Source organism: Acartia tonsa, chromosome 2 (assembly GCF_053477335.1).
Source record: "Acartia tonsa isolate MP-2025a chromosome 2, ASM5347733v1, whole genome shotgun sequence".
Lineage (NCBI taxonomy): Eukaryota > Metazoa > Arthropoda > Copepoda > Calanoida > Acartiidae > Acartia > Acartia tonsa.
In genome coordinates this window covers 39,648,772-39,671,431 of record NC_137261.1, presented here as the reverse complement: position 1 = coordinate 39,671,431, position 22,660 = coordinate 39,648,772, and the positions used below count along the sequence as shown (strand labels likewise).

The 22,660-nt window shown below is 33.1% G+C and overlaps 2 protein-coding genes across 4 annotated transcripts in view; both read right to left on the bottom strand.

Annotated features, from left to right (window-relative positions):
* Positions 1 to 138: 138 nt before the first annotated feature.
* Positions 139 to 21,687, bottom strand: LOC145311811 (uncharacterized). The gene is made up of 19 exons (XM_080150800.1): positions 21,571 to 21,687; positions 20,531 to 20,572; positions 19,740 to 19,800; positions 19,314 to 19,381; positions 18,865 to 18,950; positions 18,435 to 18,513; positions 17,994 to 18,041; positions 17,024 to 17,314; positions 13,317 to 16,001; positions 11,197 to 11,635; positions 7,058 to 7,238; positions 4,783 to 6,648; positions 4,339 to 4,470; positions 3,245 to 3,290; positions 2,486 to 2,585; positions 1,984 to 2,042; positions 986 to 1,073; positions 562 to 704; positions 139 to 404 (listed from the first exon to the last, which is right to left on the bottom strand). Exons 1-19 carry the CDS (start codon positions 21,628 to 21,630, stop codon positions 177 to 179), a joined length of 6,702 nt encoding a protein of 2,233 aa, XP_080006926.1. The 5' UTR covers positions 21,631 to 21,687; the 3' UTR covers positions 139 to 176.
* Nup205 (nuclear pore complex protein Nup205) overlaps positions 21,675 to 22,660 on the bottom strand; it is a 30,376-nt gene continuing 29,390 nt past the window's right edge. The window contains exons 44-45 of one of the 3 annotated variants that reach the window (XR_013876798.1): positions 22,421 to 22,507; positions 21,675 to 22,281 (exon numbers count right to left, since the gene is read on the bottom strand). Coding sequence is in view for 2 of the 3 variants with exons in the window: in XM_080150802.1 (XP_080006928.1) it covers positions 22,472 to 22,507 (36 nt within the window). In the remaining variant the exon portion in view is untranslated. Of the gene's footprint in view, positions 22,508 to 22,660 lie in introns of all 3 variants that reach the window. The other 2 variants (XM_080150802.1, XM_080150801.1) reach the window with 2 other exon arrangements.

Sequence of the window (22,660 nt, the reverse complement as noted above, 5' to 3'; positions counted from 1 at the left end):
TCCATAGGTAGTAAATATTTCATTACACACTACACATAAAAAAATATATTACATTATCTAGAACAATGAATCAGATATACGAAAAAATAATAAACAAAAACATGCCTTACTATTAAAAAAAATCAATCTATTTTTCAATTTTTGTATTACTTTAAACCCAAAGTGAAAAAATACATTTATAAAGTTAATTTGTAATCTAAAGAATATTTAAACAGTCCTGTGAGAATAAACTCTTTATCCATAACTTTGCAGCCAGCCTTCTTTAGCCGGTCAGCCACCCCTTTGTCCTCAACACAGGAGATTACATAGGTCTTGGGGTCGTCACCAGAGGTTGGCGGGGAGGTTAGATAGGTGCCCCCGGCACATTCGATGATTTCTTTAAATTGATCAGGGGTTGGTTTTACCTAAGAATAAAAACATTAGACGTTTTCTCTCAAAGTTTCTAGCGAGCATAGACCTACCCCCCCCCCCCTTACTTTGAAATAATTTAAAAACAATGGAGAGGGGAATTTATTTTTGTTAGGATTGATTGATTAATGATAAAAATGTATAATAACTGACCTTTTTAGTGACATAGAATGTCATGCCAGATAGGAGGGGTCCCCTGATGGTGACAAGTTCGAATGTGCTGTCAAGCTTCATACCAAACTTCCTCTCCATTTCCCTGTCTTCGATTATGTAAGAAATGGGGTTCACAAAACTTCCTAAAAAAAAGTCATGTACTGATCCCAAATATTCAGACAGTTATTGTTTTTCCAACAATCAGCTAAAGTAATAGTATTACATACTATTCAGGAATGGTGATTAGAGATGCTCAATCGGCGCATAAAATTCTTAATTTCACTGAATTTTTAAAGCATAAATCCCTAAACCGTGTGGAAAATGCTAAAATATGCCAAATTTCAAAGAGTGTGACAGGCACAAAAATAATTTTTTTTTAATGATGGAAAAGGTCACAAAGATTATGATATAAAAATGCACATACCTTGTTTTCTGCTTTCACTTATCCATGCGGGAGAGACAATAGGTGTCCCCCTTCCCAACATGCACAGAAACTTCACTGTTCGTCTCACCTAAGTTGCCGGGATAAAGGATAATAAATTAATAGTAAGTATTCTATGCCTTTATCAAACAAGTATATAATCAAATTCCCCGTAATTACAGAAGGACTGTAAAATTCTTTGGTAATATTCACTTTATCTGCCCCATTATCTATTTATAAAGAATTGCGCAACTTTTAATCCATTTTGCCTTTAGCCTAGAAAAGGTGTCGAAAAAATAAAAGTTATGCGCTTCTTTCTCCAAAAATTTTATAGGGGACAATGCATGAACGAGAGCATGTGATTCTGAACACCTTCCAGTCGTGAATCTAAATATTTTTTTGTATGGTTATGTTTGATAGTTTTGCCAACTAACAAAATTAAGTTTCACCATGGTTTTCTATGAATAAAACTTTTAAATGTTAAGCATATTTTGATGAAATATCATAGAATGTTTTGTTGAGCTCAAAGGTTCAAATAAAATTACACGCCAAAACTTAATCAAATGCTGTAAATAACGAAAGTACACTGATAAAACTGTTTTACAATAAGTATTACCTACAAGTTACCATCTCGATTTTCTAAGTTAACATTTTCATCAAAAAAGTTTACTTTTGTGTCACAGCAGTTTGAACTCAACAAAACTTTGATGATATATAGTCAATAAATGCGTAACATTTCAAAGATTTTTTCATATAAAACCAAGGTGAAACATATTTCTTAAAAATTGATAACGATATTAAACATAACCCTAGTATATTAACCAAATAACATTTAGAATCACTACTGGAAGGTTCTTAGAATCACTTGCTCTCGTTCATGCATTCTTCTCTTTTGCCATAGCTCAATTTTGTTAAATATCTCCCCCCATAAACTCCAAATAATATGTAAAATAATTAAAGTTGCAGAGTTCTTACTCCTATTGATTATCACTTTATCCTGCCTTATCAGTGACCAACACATTACAGTCTTGTACCTCGTTCTCTTCTACTACTTGTCCTCCTAAGATTTTCAAAATTATAAATAATATGATATATCTTTTTTACCCATTACCAGTTTAATTGAAAGTTTTTACCCAAAAATAGATACTCCAAAACATGATATATAACATATTGGAAGGGGCGGGTTTGGACTGAAAATTATACTGTTCACTAAAGTTTTAAATAAACTTTCTCCCATTTTCATACTTAAATCTTAGGGAAATTTTACTAAATCTTTATCGGGTTGTACAAACCAGCAGTGTCCCAAACCTTTCAACCAGTTATTTCAATGTAAAGAACGGATGATTTCATAATTTGGGGTGAACATTTCTCCTATTATATAGAGTGAATATTTTTTTGTCTGGAAATTAAGTTATCGATAACAGCCGAACAGATCATGTCCCAGGAAGCCTTGGGCACAACCAATAGTAAATAATAAAATAAATAGGTATAATTATGTTATACCTAAATCTTTAACAATCTTGCATTCCTTCTCATCCTCATATCCAGTGAACATAACTTTATACGTTTTATGCGCAGCTCGGCGTAAACTTGGAGATCCTGTCAGGTTCATTGAATTATTTAATTTGCTTAGTTATTAATCTTATCGTATTATAGACAGCTTTCCGCAGATATGAAAATGAAAAATCTTAAGATTAAATCAATTTTGTTAGCTCAGAGGAGCCGAAGGTCCAGGCTAACAAAACTGGTAGGTATTGATTTTATTATTTTTATTATAATATTCATGGAAAATTGCATGTAATTAATACTGGGTTATATATGATTTTATTTTGGCTTAGGACCGTTTCTAATCCAGCTGATATTAATCGGTTTCGAAGCCATACTGGAACAGAACATAAAAATAGACAATTCACTAAAATTCAGACACACAACCATACAAATTTTTTATCAAATTATTTGTTCTAAAAGCTTGTGTTAGCACAACTTATTATTTTCTAAACCAATACTTTGTTGAAGTTAAATCTAACATATGCATTTGAGTAGTTACTTTTTTGGAAAATAGCCTAAAACTGTCTTATGTCATGTATTAAGCTTTCTTAAAAAGCACAAACTAAAGGTATCGCTAATTTTGGGGATATTTTGCTACAGACAAAAACCTTTTTACTGTAAAGTTTGTTGTTAATTCGCTACTCAAGCTGGACATAATACATTCATATTTATTTTCCCTTTCCCCTGAAATCTAAATAATTGCAATTTTCCTGTAGAAGTTGTATCCATTATCCGTGAGTTACTGCAGGGGGAACAATCTAAAATTCATCCTTTTATTATTTGCATATAAACATTAAACAATACCAAAAACGGTCATAGATATCTACGCGTATATGTATGTTCTTAAAATCTATATGTTAGTGGATAACATATTCTTAAAAAAATAGAGAATAATTAATTTAATTTTCCTTGTTCTCTCCCTACTGGGAAGTTGGAAGAATACAGAAGTGTTAAAATATTACAAATGTTTGTACACTGATGGCAATCCGTCGAATTTTTGGGCCGGATTCGGATTTCGGATTCTTAAAGAATCCGTCAAAAAAAGTGGCGGATTCCTTGCGGATTCCGGATTCTAGCAATATTTTTTAAGGATTTCAACACATTTTTTAAAAATTAGGTGCTACATATGTCCTAAAAATCAATGTTCTTGGTGTTCTCTATAATTCACTTCCGAGAATCGAACCAGATTTTAAAAGATATTATATATAATGATGAAAATCTTTGCCTTTAAAGAGGAGGAGTTGAAAGAAAAAACTCAAGACGCTAATTTTAGCCTACCAAATAAGAATCCGGAATCCGCTATTAAAAAACGGATTCCGAATCCGGATTCCAAAATCAGCCAAAAATTGGGCGGATTCCGGATCCGGATTGCCAACAATAGTAAAAAATTTAAAAAACTCATTGACACTAAAATAGCGGTGTCAAGAAGAAGTTATAAGAAGCGAGTGAGGGCAGAATATACCTATAGAGATGCTACTCATCTATAAAGAATAAAAAATAATTTTTTTAATAAAGGGAGGAGTAGGTTGCGCTAAAAATCCGTAAAGGTTGTGAGTTTAAAGTTAAAAACATTAGTAGAACGATAAAAATTTATGTTGACTTAATTTTTTTTGTCTATACTTCTTTTCAATAAGAAATACATATATTTAGTTAATATTATCGTTCTACTACTATTTTTAAGCCTTAAAACCTCAAACCTTTACGGATTTTTAGCGCTACCTACTCCTCTCTTTATTAGATTAAGCATTTGCGACTATAACGGCTTTAAAAATTTCCTAATTATTAAAATTATTAAAGGATGATTTCCTGAATCAGTTCTTGAGCCTTTTCTAACTTTTCCTCCACTGGAGCTACTCGATGACGAAGTTTTTATTTTGCGTTTCAAATCTGAACTTTTAGTTGATTCTTCCTCTTTTATCTTTAAATTCTTTGCTGATGATCTAAATATAAAATATATTTCAAAACAGAGATACAGACACTGACAAAAAAGGATATTAATAATAAGATAATTGACAATAAATGGATATACAACCTAATTAAGAATTGACAATAATGAATGTGATCACTAGGTATAAAACTTTTGAGACTAGTCTGAAGTCCCCCACTTATGAAAGGTTTTAATTGACACTGACACTGTTATTAAAGATCGGACCGACCATGAATGTAGAAATACTTAGCTTTTCGAAATTTATTTATTCTATGCAAATTTTTAAAATCAAGTTAATACAAAAGCTTTGCCTTAAACAATTTACCTGGAAGATCTTGTGCTTTGGACTGATTCATTTGATCCATCCCTTCTGCCTGATTTATGTCTTTTAGTATTATTATCAGTTGGCGTGTTAGTTTCTATGTTGGCTTCTATGGTTGTGCGCTTTCTACGTGGCTCACTTGCACTTGGTTCAGTGGTCCATTCTTCTTTCTTGATGTTAGAAGTCCGCCTACCTCTGCGTGGAGCAGTTGCAGCCACATCTAACATCTCCTTTACTTCTGTTGATTCAACTTCTGGTTCAGGTTTAATAGCAGCTTTTCTACCTTTTCTATTTGCTGTTGTAGCAGGTGGTTGTTCAATCTCGATTGAAGTAGAATTATTTTCTATAATTGTTTCATCTTCCTTTTTAATTGCAGCTCTTCTTCCTTTTCTTCCAGTAGTTTTTATGGCATCTTCAGTTGTATCATTTTCAGTATTGACTGTCTCAGAGGTTTCATTTTCAATAACTTCTTTTTTTATGGCAGCTTTTCTGCCTCTTCGAGCAGTTTTTACTGGTTCTTCTTCTTTAATATCTGTTGAATTAGAATCAACAACTTCATTTTCAATAATTTCTGCTTTTAATGCAGTTTTTCTTCCTCTTCTGTTAGTTTTAATTTCAGCAAAATTTTCTTCTTGGAGTTCTGTAGAGTTTTGGTCTATATCCTCATTGTTCAAATCTTCTTTTTTAACTGTCAACTTTCTCCCACGTTTACCTTTGGCTGTGCTATTTGAAAATGTTGATTCTGTATCTGTGTTGTCTTGCTCATTTTTAATTTCATCTTTAATGTCTTCGTCCTTAACAACAGTTTTTCTTCCTCTCCTTGTTGGTAGAGCATTTTCTTCTTCATTGTTGGTTAAATCTTTAGTGTTATTTTCTGAATTATCTACTGCTTCTGATTCTGACTTAATTGAAGCATTTGATTTTGTTGATGGTCGACCTCTAGGTTTTCTTTTTGCAGTAGGTTTAGCTGATTCTGGGATAATCCTTAATTCACTGCTATCCAATTTTTTGTTTCCATCTATGTTTTCTTTGATGACATTATTATCATCAGCTTTAGTTTCCTTTTTATCTTCAGTAACAATGTTTTCATCGACCTTGGCAAAACTAAATCTTTTGGTTTTTGTTACTTTGTCCGGTTGCTTTTCTTGTTTATTTACTGTTTCAGATGTTACAGTTTCAACACTATCATCTTTTTTGGGCCTTCCCCTTCTTTTAGGAGCATCTTCTGTTGTTTTTTCGCTATCGATCTTTTTGTGTGTTTCTTGATCTTCATCTTTGCTTCTGCCTCTTCTGCGGCTAACTACTTGAGCTGTATCACTAATGTTAGCATTTTTAGTTGAGTTTTCATTTGTTTCTACATCAGTTTGGTTGCTAGAAGTATTTCTTTTTCTTCCCCTTTTGGTAATAGTTTTCTCAGCAACTTTATTTTCTGTATCATTTTCATTTATTATTGTTGTTGTATCTTCAATTTGGTTATTACTTCTTGAATTTGATCTTCTATCACTTTTTTTTTTGGTTGAATTTTCTTCATCAACATCAATTTTGCTGTTTTCTATCTCATTGTTATCATTTGATTTAGTGTTGTCTAAATCGTTATTCATACTTTCTTTTCCATTTTCTTTGTTTAGAAGAGTATCACTCTGATTAAAATGACAATTCATGAGGTCAACTTTAACTTCTTTCAAGGAATTTCTCTTGTTTACAACTTTTCCATCCTTGTTTATTCTATCTAAAACATCAGAACTAGATTGTCTAGAAGAAGGTCTGCTTTTGGTGTCAGCTTCAGTGTTACTTGCAGAACTTTCTCTTGAAGATTTAGAACCTGGTGATTTAGCTTCAGCAGATTTTCTTCCACTCTTTCTTCTTGACCTATCAATCAGGGATGAAGCGTTAAGTAAGTGAATTAAAACAGGACATGAAATTACTGCACTGCCCAGTACTGTAAAGAAAATGATCATAAACATGAGCCCTCTTTCAATACAACAAGACATTTATATTCCTTATAGCCTTGAGAGCTAGAGGGATAGAAGGAGTTTATTTCGGATAGAAGCTGCCCCCTTCCATCTGTATGTGTGGGGGGGAGTTAATACAATTAGGTGTTCCATGGACCAAACCTTGGGATTAAACTATTTTAGGCCTGAAGTTACTTTAAATTATCGCCGAGGCCCTTTCCGTCCCCCACAACCCCAAATCTAAAAATCAATGTAAGACCTTAAAAGTACTGAATTTAGTTTTAAAGAAAACTTTGATCCATTAATTGACAACGCAATATCCCTGCCTTTTACTTAACGGAAGATCTTCAATAATTTCTTGTTCAATCAAATCATCAAGATTTTTTAGGTCTTCTTTCTTCTTTGCTTTTGAATCAGTGAGTACTGGAGTTGAAGGTTTTGAAGTTGCATTATCTTTAGGAGCTATTTGTGTTAAACCTAATGCAATCTCTGGGTCCCCTTTGTCACCTAAAAGTAAAATTCTTATTTAAAATTAACAGAATGTATGTCTGTGTGTAGCTTAAGATATAGTCAACCGTTGAACCAATATGGTCCAGGGAAGGTCTATAACTATGTTATTGTTAGGGAAGGGTACCACCTCCCCCCCCCCCCCCCGAGGGAAATTGCTCTTATGTAAAAAGACTCCTTCAACAACTTTTAGAAAAAAATAAATTAGAAGTCGACTCCTCCCCTCCCCTTCCTTCACTTATATGCCCCTAAAGTCCTGTAGGGGCGACGGCGTAGCCGCTAGTATTATTATAAAGTTGATTTGCTTCTTAAAATACACCAGGGGTGAATATTCTGCACAAGATTTATTTTTTTTCCCCGGCGACAAATTTTTTTATTTTTTTTCCCCTCTAGTTTTTTCTCTCCAAGTAGGGGGGAAAATGGAAAAATATTTAAAGAACTCCATATTATATTTATTTTTTCCCTCCTACCACACATTTTTTTAGTTTTTTTCACCAAGGAGGGGGGGAAATGGAAAAAATGTTTTCAGTTTTCTTAATTTTTACATTTTTTTCCCTCCAACCACTTATTTTTTATTCCCCCCCCCCCCCCTGAGCCGGGGATCCCATGTAGAATATACACCCCTAAAATACACTCTAAACGTTAAACCCCATAGAACAACTCGACTGGAAACTAAATATGTTAAAAGTTTTAAGACTCAAAAATATTAAAATTTAAATGATAACCCTCCGTTTGACGTTTGCCAAATAAAACATACATTTCAATTTTTGTATGCTAATATACCTTATAGCCACTATGAAACACTAGCAGTCATGACATTTTAAGGGAAATTTTAGCACACCCAAATTTAATTTTTGATTAAACTTTATACCTACATTAAGTAAAATAAAAAATGTAGATTTGCTGATTTTCTTCCCCCCCCCCCCAAAAAAAAAATAGCATTAGAGGCACCTGAAGGACATTAGCTCTTTAATTACTAAGTATATTTGCGATAACTTTTATTTAATGAAATCTTCCAATTTTTAACATGTACAAAACGGCCTGCTTATTTGCTTCAAGATCCATGTCAGATCTATATAGGAAATAAATGTCTATAAATGAGCTCAAGTCTTCCAAGGAATATATGTTTAAAACTTATAGTGCTCCAATAATCCATAATAAACTCTCATTGGCCAGAACGATAAGACCCATTATTTTACTTTATTAAAAATAAATTAATTTTTTTTCATTTCATGTTGCTATTTACATTATATTGAAGTATTTAATTTCTAATCATGAAAAAGAAAATTTAAATTTATAATATAATAAATTTAAGAAAACTCTGTTTTAAGAATTCGATTGTGGCGACACTTTGTGTGTTCAAATATTAAACTAAAATTGTAGTCATATTAACCCTTTGGTGATGGTAATGTAAAGAAAAAAATATAATTTAAAAAATCTTTTTAAAATCATTTATATTATTAAATATTTACTTTTTTTAAATAGTAATGCCAGGTGAGGAAAATAGATTTATTGAGAAATAGATACATATGCATATAGAAAACTAGCCAATAGGGAGATAGTTATATCGAGCAAACTCTAGTTAGTTAATATTTACATACTCTTGAAGTAAGATGAGAATAATACTGTAACTAGTGTATAAAATAAGGGGAAACCATCCAAAAGTATCGAAGCACAAAAATCATAGAGAGACAAAAGAACAAGGCAAGTTAATGAGTAGATTATCGGTTGCCAAAGGAGAAAAAAATGTGGGGGGACGGAAATCATGATTCAATCAACGAATTACGAATTCTTTTCACATATATGAAATGTAGCAAGACCACCAGAGCGACTGTTCAAGAAAGTTGGGATCTACTGCAGTTCATGGTAAAATATTGCTGGTAACGAATGCTTCCTGGTTCCTGGCAATATTACAAGATTCCTGGATCCAGCAGCACGCAAATTCCCCTAAATTCTAGGTTCCTGTTAGCTGGCAATCTGCAAATTTTACAAGTTACCAGCAATGACAGAAGATTACTGGCTTACAGGAGTTTTTACCCCATACCCTTTTTCACAATTTATTATGGGGTAAACAGCAACAATTAATAAGGGACAGTGATTTCAATTATTTTATGTGCATTTCTAATAGAGGTAGGGGAAGGATTTAAGAGAGTGGGATCTTTACCTTTAAATCTAACTGTTTCTATCTTAATATCCACTTTCGCGCCAAAATTTGGGCATTCCTCTTTATTTTTATAATAAATTAAAAAGGGGAGATACATTCGTAATTTTAATCATATTAATTAATAAATTAATTTTTTCTATGTGAGACTCTAAAATCAAACAGTAAAACCAACGATTTTGAGCGCCTTTTGAATGCAAAACTTAATACTAGCCCCTGTAACCTAAACTAACCTAATTATAAAAAAGTGCCGCGGCCATGTTTGATGGTTTAGGTGGGGGGGGGGGGGGGGGGGAAGAGAAGGTTTAACACTTGCGCGCCAAAATTTGAATGGCATCCCAACGACCTCACAACCAATCCCGTATCTTTATTTTTATAATAATTAAAAATCGGAGGAGAGATACTCGTTATTGTTACGAATTAGTAAATTGAATCTTAATTTCGTCTTATAAAATATGGGGTTTTAATTGGTGGGTAATTGAGTTAAGATAAAGTTCCCTTTTGACAATAAAACTAATTGGTTACCCATTTTTAAATTTAAAACGCACATTTATGTCCTGCATCTCTGATACTTTTGGCCCCCTTTTTATGCTTGTAAACTCAAGTAGGCAAGGTTGACAATATAGCAATATTTGTTTGTTTCTCAATTAAGATATCTCTAACCACTGATTCGATTGAGTTCTTAATTTTAGAGAAGCTTCACAAGGTCCTATGATGATTGTAGGCTATTGTTTAAGCTATTTTCTGCCCAATTTAATAAATAAATAAAAACGGAGCTTCATGATGCTAGGGGCGCAACTGCTCTAATCTACAATATAAAGTAGCGAAGGATTTTAATTTAAAGCAAAATATTTAGGAAAAGTAAGTTACAATTTCATAATGAGTTTCATATTTATTTATAAGTAACAGCGTGTCCGTTTGTATGTGTGTTTGACTGTCTGTGTGCACAGAGGGATCTCGATAAACCGAAAAAGTATAATATTTTTTTCTTGTGGCGGTTTATCTTAGAAGGATTGTTGATGATACCCTCAAATCAACTAAAATAGTTAAAAACCTTCCCAGGACCTATTACCTTTAAGGTTTTTCCTGACTACTTTTATATTGTTACTTTTTACGCCTACGTAAACGTTGTATTATAAACTGTTGATAAAAATCAGAAATAAGGAATATTTATCATATTTGTCTTGTCTCACCCCCACCCCCTCTCTCTCTAATTCATTATTTACATTTGATCAGTTTAAGGATTTTAATTTACTATGAAATTGAATTGTTGTAGAACAGAGCAAAATTTATACCTTCCTAACTCCCCCAATTAGTACAGAGAAACACCACTACCCTCCCACCCCCTACCACATCAGACAAACATGCCAAAAAAGCCACTTCGAGTAGAGTGAATCTTATCAACCTCTAATTGTGGGGTAAGTGTAATAAAAGGGAATTAAAAAGGGAAACATTGCTTTTTAACAGGAATATTTCAAACATGCCAGTGGCCAGTAATATGCATAAATTGCCAGCAACCAGGAAAGTTAAACATTGGTAGCTCCAGAAATATTTCTTGTTATGCTAGATCTAGGAATCTTCTAATATTGCCAGGAAACAGGAAGCAATCGTTACCAGCAATATTTTACCATGAACTGCAGTAGATCCGAAAGTTGTATACTAGATAGTCTATGGCAAGATATTTTTTTACACAAAAAAATCCGCAATGTGTCTTAAAAAGCAGTAAGAAATCACAACCACTCCCCCTCCCCCCCCCCTAACCCTAAGAACGGACAGACAACGTAAAAAATGAAATACCTGGAAACAGAACTTCCGAGTCTTGACTTATCCTGACCAATTTATCACCATCAACTGTTTTCTCAAGAATTTTTGTTTCATCGATAATAGAAGAATTTACTGATGTATCTACTGACTCATTAATGTTATTTAGTTGAGCAGTTAGGCTTAATCTTGATCTCCTTCCTGGTGCCTTTGCCATTTTACTTTCTTCATTTTCGTGGGCAGGCACGCTTTTTCTGCCCCTTCGGGATTTCACATCAGCTTTCTTGGAAGGGGGAGAATCAATCTCCTCATTTTCATATTTTGAGTTAACTTTCTTCACTCTTTTGCCTCTTCCTAAAGTGGCAGGAAGGCTGATTTCTTCTTTCTCTTCTTCAACATCAGCAGAAGTAAAATTCTTTTTAACTAACTTTTTAGCCTCATCATTGGTTTCTATGTCTTTTTCACCAAGTAATTCCTAAAATAGATCAAATATTGTTATCCAAGACGTTTCACGCACACAAAAACTAATGAACTAATCTACATTTTAAACATTCTCATGCAAAGTAAAACTAACAAATAAATGTATTTCAATAATAAAGTAAAAATATCTCTGTCTGTGTGTGTGTCTGTCTGTACTGAAAGATCTTGCTAACCACTGAACCGACATGGTTCTCCTTTTAGAAATAAAATTAAAATTAGGGGGTGGTCGACTTAAAAATTTAAAAAACTTTTTTGTTTTAAATCTAAACAAAAATATGGTTGTCGAAATCAACCCCTCCCCCTCCCCTCAAGCACATCTAGAGGCCTCTAGGGGGAGTAGCCGCTAGATTTGATAATAGAGTAGGGTTTCCTACTTTGTGTATGCTTTGTCGCTGGTCGCCGTTTTTCTCTCTCGAAAAATAGGGAAATTAAAACAAAAAATATCCATATATGTCTAAAAATAAAATAGGAATTTTGTTTTTGAATTTTGAAGAACACAAATATGATACATATATTTCCAGAAACTAGAGTTTTTGACGAATCTAACGGTATGCATAACATTTTTCTACTATTAACACAAGCCGTGCAATTTAAATTGAAAAATGTACGCATTTTTGTACACCCTGATACGAAATGTCCCCTAGTCAATGAAGAATATGAGATATTGATAATTAAATTCTGCCAATGTTAAGAAGGTTAAATTATAGTAAAGCGATATTTTTTGTCCTATAAAAAACTGTATAAATGATTAAAGCCCAAGTTAGATGATAACAGCTCTCTACTGGTTTAGGAAAAACTCCTTACCCCTCTACTCACCACAAAAACTGGGAAAAAACTTTTGTAAATAACGGAATAAAAGACGAGTATGCACGAACAAGAGCAAGTGATTCCAGCAGTGAAACAAAATGTTTTTTTTTTGGTGAATATACTAGGTTTATGTTTAATATCGTTTTATCAAATTAAAAAAATAAGTTTCACCATGGTTTTATTTAATTTTTTTTTGGCTATATATCATCAAATGTTTTGTTGAGTTCCAACTGCTATGGCACAAAAGTAAACTTTTTCAATGAAAAATATTAATTTAGAAAAAGGGATGGTAACTTGTAATAATGTAAACTGTTTTATTAGTGTACTTTCGTAATTTAAACTTTTTTTTTAGTTGGTATAACTATATCAAACATGACCCTATTATTTTCAAATTTTTAAAAAATTTAGAATCACTGGTGGAATGTGGTTAGAATCACTTGATCTCGTTCGTGCATAATCCCCTTTAAGTATATTTTTAAATATTCAAACTTTAATAATCCTTGAAGACTACTGACAGGCAGACGGACAAAATACGTTATACAATAATCAAATGACTAGTAGTCAGAGGATACTTGAAAGATATCATTAAAACCTTTTTTTTGCATTTTATCAGCACTATTATTCACGTTTTTAAATAACCATTCCTGTAGGAGGTATTTGAAACTAAATGTGGCTTGGAAAAAAAATGTACTTAGTTTTAATCTACTTTTTGCCCAAAAAATCTTTGCAGCTAAAAATAGTTTAAGTATTTAAAGGTTTAAAACCAAGATTTCTAATTCAATGAATTATTTAGAAGTTAAAAAAAGTAGGTAAGCTTAAAGTCCAATATGATTCATGCAAAATTGTTATACTACACATGCTTAACTTACTAGTGTATCCGGCAGGAAAGGTCCACTTTCTGGACGCCTTATAGGGGAATCCTGTGCCTTGCTGGCCTCTCCACATAACCTGGCTTCAACAGGTGTCTTCAGAACAATTTCGGATAGCTTCAGGACTGTTTTTCTTTGGGGAGTTTTTACCACAGCTAATTCATTTTCTGCCTCAGATGACTCAGCAACTAAAGCTTTTTCTTTTGATTGTTGGATTTTATCATTATCAATTGTTGAAAGGCCAATTTCTAATTCTTCATTGTTATCAGCAGTATTAATATTTGGAGTTTCTTGGTCAATATCTGGCATATCTATTAATGACTCAGAGTCACTTTCAGGATCAAGATCAACAAGAGAACTTATATTGGTAATCTTTTTTGATGAATGATTGCTTGAATTAGCTGAATTATTGAGTCCTTTCAATGATTGTGAGGATTGATTTCTTGCAATAATTGGGGAGGTAATTTCCTCTTCTCCCTTTTCCATCATAAATTGACGTTTTGGAGTTTTAATTGGAGTTTCAATCATTGAAGTTGGTAAGCTAGTGGTTACGTGTGTGTTCTTGTTCTTGACTACAGTTCTTTCATTTTGTTCAACAAGAGTTTCTTCAATTTCATCGTTGGTCACATTTAGATTGTCAATTAAACCACTTAAAGTTTGTTTAAATCCAACATCACTTTCCTGACTACTCTGATAATCTAGATTAGTTTCTTCCATAGATTTTATGGAGTAATTTGTTGTGGTTCTGGCAAGTCTAGCAACGGCAGGTTCTTCAACTTGTGAGGCTGGAATAACTTCGGATGAAGGTCGTTCTTGTTCCTGAGAGTCACTAGGTGTTGGATGATCTAACTGTTGACTTCCTTTGTTTTGAGAACCTGCTTGAATGCTAGTTGTCTGGCTGGTTGTCTGAGTGGAAAGTTCGGAATTTTGACTACCTGGATGCTGCTTATCAAACAATGCCTGAAGATCATCATCCGTCAAATCTCCATCCTCAAGATCATCCATCAGATTTTCAGACCCTGTTTCAGAAACATCAGATCCATCTTCAACAGGATTCCTAATCTCCTCCTCACTAAGTTCATCTTGAGATGGTGGAACAAGAGTTAGTTGGCTTGAAGCAGTTTTGTTTATCAAACGTGATCTGTTACATTGAACAACATCTTGTGAACTCTCAATAATCATTTCGCTATCACTATCAACATCATCTTGATTTTCTTCGCCGTCTTTTGGTACATCCTTAAAATTGTTAGCAGTGGATGGCGGTGTTTCAATTTCAAAATCATCAAGTAAATCACCTGGTTCAGCATCAAATAAATTTGGGGAGCTTTCAATCTTTTCATTGCTACTGGGGAGCAATTCTTCAGATTCTTTTTCAATAGATTGTGTTTTGAGAAGCATGATTTCTGCTGATTCTGCATTTTGAGAGGTCAAGGATTGTGTGTCTGCATTTAGTAGATCTTCACTGTCATGGTCTTTATCAAAAGCTTCTTCTGTTTCATCAATATCCTTTTCATTTTCTGTTTCCTTAGTAACATCTACATCCACAGGACATGTTTCCTGGTCATAAACAGAGGTTTTATCTTCATGTTGAATAAATTGAGTTGGAGCCATCATAAGATTAGATTCGGATGATTCTTCTGTCATATTTTTTGATTTATTTACAACAGGACTGGTAGCTGGAGATTGTGTGTCTGCTGACATTAATTGTGAATCTGAAAATTTGCTGATGTTTTGAGTTTCAGCAGACATAAGTAAAGAGTCGGATATTCTTGAACTTTTATTGACAGCTTGGGTAGATGCAATCATCAGTTCTGATTCTGACAGTTTAAAAGAAGCTGACACAGCTTGGGTTGATGCAAACATAAGCTCTGATTCTGACAGCTTACTTGAAGCTGAAACAGCTTGTGTGTCGGTGGCATACAATTGTGACTCTGACATACCACTTACAAGTGCCTGAGTTGGCAGACCCATTATTTCTGATTCAGAGAGCTTGGATAGTGAAGCTGATTGAGTGTCAGTAGCATACAGCTGGGATTCTGACATACTATTCATAACTGCTTGTGTTTGTAAGCCCATAAGCTGCGATTCCGACATACTCATGACTGCTTGAGTGTGCAGGCCCATAAGCTGTGATTCTGACAGCAGCTTTGAGGTTGACATAGCTTGTGTTGAAGCTCCCATAAGTTCTGATTCAGATAATTTCGATGCAGCTTGAGTCTTGTCATCCATATGATTGGATGGCAATTTAGTTATGGGTGCTTGAGTAGGTTGCATCATCAGCTCACTTTCTGACATTTTACCGTCAACTTCCAGCTTTTCAGAATTTGATACTTCATGGTCAGTTGTTAATATATCATCATCAGATGCAGTGCTTATGTTTTGTGAGGAATTATCAAATAGTTCATCATCATCATCAGCATTGTCAAGCAAAGATTGACTTTCCCCAACTCTTGAAACAGAATCACCACTGCAGACAGTGTCTTCAACAAAATCAGCTGTTTCTTCATCATCTCCATCTTTAGCAGCTGAGCTTTCATTATTTTCAATGGTGGTAACAGATCCGATCTTTGACTTGGAGTACAGAGGTCTGGTAGGTCTGTTGGAGGCCTGGAGGTTGGACACAGGTTGACTGCTCAACAGGAAGGAGCTCTCACTCAGGTTGGAGGTGTTGGGAGAGTCCGGGACCTACAATATCAAAAATTAATTCAGAGAACCAAAAAAAGATCAATAGGTACATTGGTGGACACCTCAGGGAGGAAGGTGGGAAGGTTGATTTCTACAAATCAATTTTATATTTAAAATGATTTTTTTGCAGGGGGGGGGGGGGCATCAACCAACCCCAATTTTAAATTTTAATTTTAGTTTTTAAAAAGTATTTTTTTTGGGGGGGTGGGGAGTGGGTAATTTTTGTTTCTAGGTTAGATGCCAATGGCCCAAATAGTTTAAGTTATAAACCTTCCCAGAGATGGGTTTTTAAAAGATGCCGCGTTTTTTCTCCACATTTTTTACGCTATGAATAATAAGCGCGACATTCGCGAAATCTAAACAGAGTATACAACATTAGAATTCAAAATTTTAAAATTATTATTTTAGCCATTTGTATAATGTCTAATAGCTCTAAAAAGATATATTAATTAATATGCAGCAAAAATGGATTTAAGATAATTTGTTTTTCTTTTAAAAAGGCTGTACCAACAAAAGCGAAATAATTAAATAAATAGTTGTATACTCTGTTTAGATTTCGCGAATGCCGCTCTTGTTATTCATAGCATAAAAAATGTCGAGAAAAAACGCGACATCTTTTAAAAACCCATCTCAGGACCTATGAAGAGCTACCCTGTACAGGAGAACTATATCAGTTCATCAGTTAGCGAGATCCTTCAGAACAGACAAACAAACAGATGGACGGTTCCTGAGATCCTGTTACTAGCTCCAATTATGGGAGGGGGGGGGGGGGGGGGACGGTGAATTCGACAACTCTTTTTTTATTTTACACTGAAAAAGAAAGAGTAAGATATTTTTTGGAGGTGGTTTTCTTTTTGGAGGGTTGAGTAGATCAACTAGTATATTTTTAATTTTAATTTAAAAAAGAAAAGATTTCTCAACATTGTTTTAACTAAAAATATGTTTCGTGAAATGACAACAAAGTTTCCTAAACGGATACTATAAATATAGTGTAGAAGAAAGTATCTTTATAATATGATTACCTTAAACACAACATCATGTTTTATCCTGCCAACACCAGGCAGTGGTGAACTCTGGGATCCAGGAACAAAAAAATCCTCTTCGCTACCAAGCAGCCGCCTTCCTTTGCCCGCCAAAACTTGAGCAGGTGTTTCGGGAACAAAATTCGCCGCTGGCGGCCGGTTTTCATCATTCTCCGGGGAGCTAACGCAAGCATTGCTTATGGCTGTTGTTGATATTATCTTGGTCTCGCCAGCTGTGGAGTTGTGGCTGTTTGTGGTTGCGTTAACTGTTGTGGAAATTATGTCGTCGTCCTGTCAGCATAGAAAACTAAGGAATGTCAAATACGGATTGTTCTAAATTTTTTTGTTAATTTTTCCCCCGACTTTTAATAGAAATCCATAACATTAACCTACATTTTTAACCTTAATTAATCATAAGAGAGATATTTAATAACAAGGCGTAAAGGAAGACTGGCCATTCCAGTTACAAAAATCCCATAAAGTTATGTGCTTAAAGACTTCATAATAGGATTAGAATCCTAAAATTAATTAATTCAATGACGAATTGTTATTGCTATTTTTCGCAATTTTTTAATTATTACCTAGAGAAAAGCTCATTCTATCCTAATAATAAAGTAACAGGATGTGTGTTTGTATGTCTGTCTGTCTGTTTGTACCGAATCATCTCGCTAACCGCTGAACCGATCGGGTTCTCCTTAACAGGGCAGCTTCTCATAGGTCCTAGGAAGGTTTTAATTAATTTGGGAGAGGGTACCATCACCCTCCCAAGAGAAATCGCCCCTAGAAAAAATTAACCCTCCCCCCCAAATTTTCTTTTTTACTTTTTCTTTTAAAATCTAAAATAATAAATTGGGTTATCAAATTCGACTCTCCCCTCCTTAAGTGCCCCTAGAGGCCTCTAGGAGGCATACCCGATAGTAAACTATAAAGAATTGTAAATATATGCATTTAAATCTAAAGTTTTCTATGCCTGTTTGAGACTTGATGCGCTACCATTAGACTTGTCATTCTCGTCAGTCTGGAGTACATATTAGGGTACTAGCATTTTATTGAATAGGATTTTGAAATAATTTTTAGATCTCAAGTTGTTTGCATTGATGTTGATAATAAAACTAAAAGAGATTCGGCAAATTTCTTAATCTAGGTATCATATATTACCTACATTACTTAATTTAAATTAAAAATAAAGTGTAAAAACAGAAAATAACTATGTTTAATATACTTTAGACATTAGCAAAGCACTAAACTTTTAGTATAACAAAGCCAACATTTGTAGTGATTAAGTCTTGGACAAATAAGAAAGAATTAACCGTAAAAAGGTTATTCAAATATAAAGCGCACTCCCTAAATTATCATTAGGACAATTTGTTGAATTATAGATTAGCTGCGCTAACAAAAATAATAACTGTACCTGTTGATCATTGTGTACAATTTTAAATTTCATCTCCACATCTCCAAGTTTAATGATCTCGCCATCAGCTAGATTATACCTAGATATAAAGTTAAGGTTTACTTGTATGTATGTAACAATGAACCAATTTTTTAATGAAAATAAAAATCCTAACCCTAATAGTTAATTAATCTACAACAAGCATTAAAAGGTTTTTTTATTCAATACGAGTTTGTGGTCTAAATGTGATTTGGGGGAAACCGCCTGGATCTTTAATCTTTATCATCCGATACAAATAACAAATGGATGAGAGGGGACTATTCGAGAACGAGAGGAAGTGATGTTAAGAACCTTCAATCAGTAATGTTGTAACTGTAAGGCATTTTTTTATTTGAGTAATATCTATAGTATTCCAAATTTTTTTTAAATCATAAAACTTGGCAAATTTTACCTGATATCTTTTCTTAGTTTAATATTTTGTTTTCTAGTTCCATTGCTTGAGCCACAATCATATACTGTCACCCCATCATTATCACCCTAAATCATAAAAAAAAATCAAGCTGGTTCTTATTAAATAGGGACAAGTATGAAAATAGTTTTCTTTAAACAGGATAAAAAAAATCTTAGTTTGTGGTTTGTTGGCTTAAAACAAAGGGTATCCTGGACAAATATTTATTGGTTGGTTCAAACTAGCTTAGTCCAAACATTACATCCAAAAGTTCTTATGTGTATAAAAAGTTTACCTTATCTAACAATCTTAAGATACTAGATTATATATGATGAACTGCTATGATTACCCCATTAAATGCTTGTTACAAGAAGTTTCTTTACGAAAATACCATAAAAGTATAGATATTATTAAAGAAAAGATTTTAATATATTAATTGAGAAACTGATTACCTCAATTATGGCATGCACTCTACTTAAAGATGGTTGAGTTAGGCAAACGTTGCATGATCTATCTCTCCCTGAAAAAAATTAACGTAAAAAGCTTTTAAAACTTTGTGAAATCTGTAACATATGTATTGCTTTTTATTCCTATTAGTGGTTTTAGTTTTTTTTATGTAATTATTTAAGTTTCCATTTGCATTACCTAAAACACTGCTTCTATAAAAGGAATTAATATTTAGTTTCCTGCTGTTTTAAATAAACGCTTTTAATATTTGTAGAACTCGAATATTCTTTTGAAATGGCTTTCCGCAAGCTTTGAAATACAGCTATTGCAAAGTCACAGTGCTCTTGTTATTTATGCTTGGCATCATTTTTTTAAAAAAGTGAATTGCGTTATTACTAACTAAATCTAAAACAATTTAAAAAGTATATCACCTATTTTACATTGTCCAGAAAATATCTTGTGCTGTACTCCTTCGATTTCTAACACACCAATCTAAGATAAAGGGGTAGTTTCACGAAAGGCATTTGGACTTAATTTAGTGAACCGCATATTTTTTCCTGGTTAATTGGTTAAACTACATTTATATGGCATATATTTGAAAGAATTTCAATTTTCTACTACGTAGTTTTTAAAATATCAAGACTTGAAAATCGTCTTTTTAAATTGCATATGTCACAAGAAGACGATTTTCAAGTCTTAATATTTTCAAAACTACGTGGTAGAAAATTTAAATTCTTTCAAATATATGCCATATAAATGTAGTTTAACCCATTAACAAGCAAAAAATTCACTAAATTAAGTTCAAATGCATTTCGTGAAACTATCCTATTATAGTTTTCATTCCCCCCCCCCCCCCTCCTAGTCTTTTTTTTTCGCCAAGGAAAGGGGGTAAATGAAGTATCCCTTCCCACCCCTAAATGCATTCAGTCAATTAAACTTTTCTTATTTATTTGAATAAATAAATTACAAATATGGCTTAATTTACTCTTTATTTTTTCATTTTTCTCCATCCACACATATTTTTCATTTTTTTCCCCACCCACCTTGGCAGGGAATCCCATGCAGAATATACGCCTAGGAGATTGATTAATATTATAGAGATTCTAACAAGTCGTAACATAACTAAATTGGCGATAAGATTTATCCGTTACAGACGGAAAAACGGGCAAACCATAATTATAGAAGGGTTTTTCTTAACAAACCTAAAAATAAGTAAACTTACTTGTACCGGTTCAGTGTCTTCATCATCGCTCATGTTTAACATCTAGCATAAATATTCGTTCCTTAACCTCAGAATTTACTAAAATAGCCCCCCAAAATCAGATCCCACCGCAGATATAATTAACCTTATAATATAAAACAACATTTTTTAAGAAAACGAATATCTAAAATAAGTACAGGATGAGGTTTTTTTTAAGCGAAGATTTTCAATAGTTAGGGTCGGTCAGTCCGTCCGTAACGGATAGCTTTTTTCGTTAATTTAGGCATCTTAGAATTGTCCTATCGATTTTAATCTTTGCATGATGATTCCTGTAGTAGTGAGGTATGATTTAGAAAGCGTAGCAACTTTACAATCGTTACCAGAATGTCCGTACGTCCATTTTAAACATGTTGATTTTTTTACTTTTTTAACAACAAATTTTTATGAGATAAAATCATCCCATTGATCTGATTTTTGGAATACTGATTCCTATTACAATAAGGTAAAATATTTTGAGCGAATCTCTATAATCAAGTCCTTAAAATGTCAGTGTGTCTCTAAACAAAATTCTGTATTTAAGAAGTTTTGCAACAAATTAAATTTACTTAAAATTTTGTCAAAACTTATATATTCATTTTTATATATACAGTTCTGGCACTCTACAAGAGTTAATGTTCGTCTGTCATACCGTTTCAGAGCTTCGCTTTTATGGATGTTGTTATACTTGTTTAGGGATGAGGCTTCTCGTAAAGGATAGAAATCATGAAGGAAGGGGACATTGGGCTGTTTGTTACACTAGGTTTTAAAACAACGTTTTCTTTTTCGTTGGCTTAACAACTTTGGGGACTTTTATTGAATTTTCATTGGTTGATTTGTTGAGTGTCCAAACGATTCAACCACTGATGTTATCTACAGAAGGGCTAATTTTGTGTATCATCATTAGAGATACACATCAATTTATCGGCTATTGTCTTATCCCTCTAGAACCATTGCCAGAAATATAGTTTGTTATTGCAACTCTTACTGCGATATAAATCTAGTTTTAGAAATCCTAATAATACCTGTGTGGCGGGCATCATTTGTTGAGTAGCCCCGATCCAATCATCCTCATCTGCGTCCATTTTTAAACAATTAATTATAGGGTAGCTGCGTCGCTACCAATATGTTCTGAAAAATTATTACTACATAAATAAAAGAATTACTTTATAAAAGGTAATGAAACAGTTATATTTTATATTTATTATCATCATGAATTCTAGTTTTACATCACATTTCATTAAAAACATAACCAATGAACAAGCATATTCCCTTTACATTTAATTACACAAATAAGTTATAACCAGGGGAGGGTAACTTCCCTTCAGGGGTGTATAGTTATACTCTGCACAAGATTCATTTTTTACCTCTGCTTCAAAATTTTTTATTTATATTATCCCCCCTCCCACACATTATTTTAGTTTTGTTTTTCACCAAGGATGAGAGAAAAATGGAAAAAATGTTTTCATTTCTCATAATTTTTTATTTTTTTACCCCTTCAGCCGGGTCAATTTTCAAAATATACACCCCTGCATCCCTTTCAAAAATAATGAAATTGCGGAAGTTTTCATTCTCCTTATTCACCGAATACAGTTCACATGCCTAAAGAAAAACCCTGAGCACGCATTGGTTTCAACAAGCATTATATCTTTGTTTGTAAACAAAAACTAAATTTAAGAGATCACAATTTTTCTCTAAGATACTATTTTTAAAACGCAGCGAGAGGGAAATATATTCTGAAGATTATATGATAAAAACAAACAGAAATATATCTAGTATCTGAGAAGATAACAAAAATAAACAATTTTTAATCCTTTTAAAAAAATGACAGTAAAGTTTTTCTGATTTGTTCAATAATTTTTTTCTTCAGAATACATTTCCCTGTCCCTGATAACATGGCAGTTAATATTTGTGATTACTAATCTTTTAGGTATACAACTGAGCCAATCTTTTTGTTCTCCTATAAACAATAATTGTCCATAATCATTAATGTGACTATTAATTAAATTACTCTTTTATTTTTCTAATTTTGTTCAGTTGGCATGGTTTTGGGGGTAGGCTTAAGCACACGCAAAGTACAGGACATCAATGAGAAAACAAATTGTTGTATTCTCT

What these genes read in the sequence shown, in the direction of transcription:
- LOC145311811 (XM_080150800.1), bottom strand. Translation starts at nt 21,630, where the DNA reads ATGGACGCAGATGAGGATGATTGGATCGGGGCTACTCAACAAATGATG. An exon ending in TTCTGGACAATGTAAAATAG is followed by an intron (nt 19,382 to 19,739) that starts GTGATATACTTT and finishes AATTTTTTTCAG; the next exon opens with GGAGAGATAGATCATGCAAC. An exon ending in CTCGGAAGTTCTGTTTCCAG is followed by an intron (nt 7,239 to 11,196) that starts GTATTTCATTTT and finishes TTTTACTTTTAG; the next exon opens with GTGACAAAGGGGACCCAGAG.